The sequence below is a fragment of the Arachis duranensis genome, unplaced genomic scaffold, assembly GCF_000817695.3.
Source record: "Arachis duranensis cultivar V14167 unplaced genomic scaffold, aradu.V14167.gnm2.J7QH unplaced_Scaffold_232527, whole genome shotgun sequence".
Lineage (NCBI taxonomy): Eukaryota > Viridiplantae > Streptophyta > Magnoliopsida > Fabales > Fabaceae > Arachis > Arachis duranensis.
Window position 1 is genome coordinate 713551 of NW_026264853.1, and position 1612 is coordinate 715162.

Genomic DNA, 1612 nt, shown 5'->3' on the forward strand with positions numbered 1-1612 from the left:
TTGAAATTAAATGGTAATGGTCCTTTGTGACAGCACTATTCTTCTTCTTTTCCTCTGAGTTTTCCCCTTCACAATTCCAAAGACACATGCAAATGAATCAATCACCTCATTATGATTCCTTCATAGAACCCATAAACAAAAACTACCCATTATCCATTTCACCAAAAAGTTCAGATCTTTAAACAAAACTTACCAAAAGAACAAGAAAATGAGGGACATAATTTCATGTTTTAGTGAGAACGCAGTGAATGTGAGACAACAAGCTTCATGTTCTAGCTACTCATCATCAAGCAACGCTTGCATCAATCCAAGCCTCACACCTTCAACAAGAAACTCAGTTTCCTCTGTTTACAGATCAACACTCTCCAACAAGCACCAGATTCTGATGATCACAGTCACATGGTGCAAGAGCTTCTCCAATCAAGGACTCACTATAAGCTTTGGAACACAAGATCCACCATCACCACCTTTCAGGCTTAACACCAATTCAAGGTTCTTCAGGAAGAAGAAAGGAAGCAAATTGATGGTTGAATCTTCCAATCATGAGTCAAGAATTGAAGTCTTCTGGGATCTTTCCAATGCTAAATACGACACTGGACCTGAACCGGTTGATGGTTACTATGTTGCGGTTGTTGTTGGTTTGGAAATAGCACTGATCATTGGTCACATAGCAGAAGAATCAGTTACCAAGAAGCTAAAAGCCATGGCAGCAACAAGTTCGGGTAAATTCTCATTGTTATCTAGAAGAGAACATTGTTCAGGTAACACACTTTACACCACAAAGGCTCAGTTCTGTGAAAATGGAACGTGGCATGATATCATGATAAGGTGCAGTGGTGGAAATGGAAATGAAGGGTTGTTAAAGTCTTCTTCGTCTTCGTCGCTGTCGTCGTCGCCGCCGGCTCTGATGGTTTGCATTGATAAGAAGACAGTGATCCGTGTCAAGAGGCTTCAGTGGAATTTCAGGGGAAATCAAACAATTTTTGTTGATGGTTTGCTGGTTGATTTACTTTGGGATGTTCATAACTGGTTCTTCAATCCTTCTTCTTCTTCTGGGTATGCAGTGTTCATGTTCAGAACAAGGACTGGTTTGGATAGCAGATTGTGGCTGCAAGAGAAGCCTTCACTCAAAGATAAAGATGCTCTTGAATTCTCATTCCTCATCTATGCTTGTAAGACTGCATAAAAATGGAACTTGTTCATCTCACTCCTTATTTTCTTTTTCCTAAATGTTTTAAGACAGAAAATATAAAGACACTGAGATAATAGAGACAAAGATACACTCACTGATTAAGTGCCTTTGTCCCACTGTTTCTAGCTTTGGTTGGAAAATTTTGTTTTCCTAAAAAAGAAAAATTTATTTTGTTTATTCTGTATGTTTCTTCTCTACATAGTATCTCATAACATCTTTGTATTTCTTTCTGTTCTTACAGAATTACTAAAGAGGCCTTTGTACTTGCTTTAGGTCCTCTTCTTTCTTTTCTTCTTGTAAGGATACATATTGATTCATTTCCTATATTATAGGAAACAGAAAGAAAATATTTTTAGAATTGTAGAAATGTTGAGTCATGAGGCTTATCAAGACAGAACAATTTATCTGTGTAATTTGTGT

At 37.5% G+C, this 1612-nt stretch overlaps 1 protein-coding gene across 1 annotated transcript; it reads left to right on the forward strand.

The window, feature by feature from the left end:
- Nucleotides 1-1579, forward strand: LOC127744189 (uncharacterized). The gene has a single exon (XM_052256467.1). The coding sequence runs from the start codon at nucleotides 209-211 to the stop codon at nucleotides 1184-1186; it is 978 nt and encodes a 325-aa protein (XP_052112427.1). The 5' UTR covers nucleotides 1-208; the 3' UTR covers nucleotides 1187-1579.
- The last annotated feature ends 33 nt before the right edge of the window (nucleotides 1580-1612 follow it).

Coding starts and splice junctions, on each gene's coding strand:
- LOC127744189 (XM_052256467.1), top strand. CDS start 209: ATGAGGGACATAATTTCATGTTTTAGTGAGAACGCAGTGAATGTGAGA.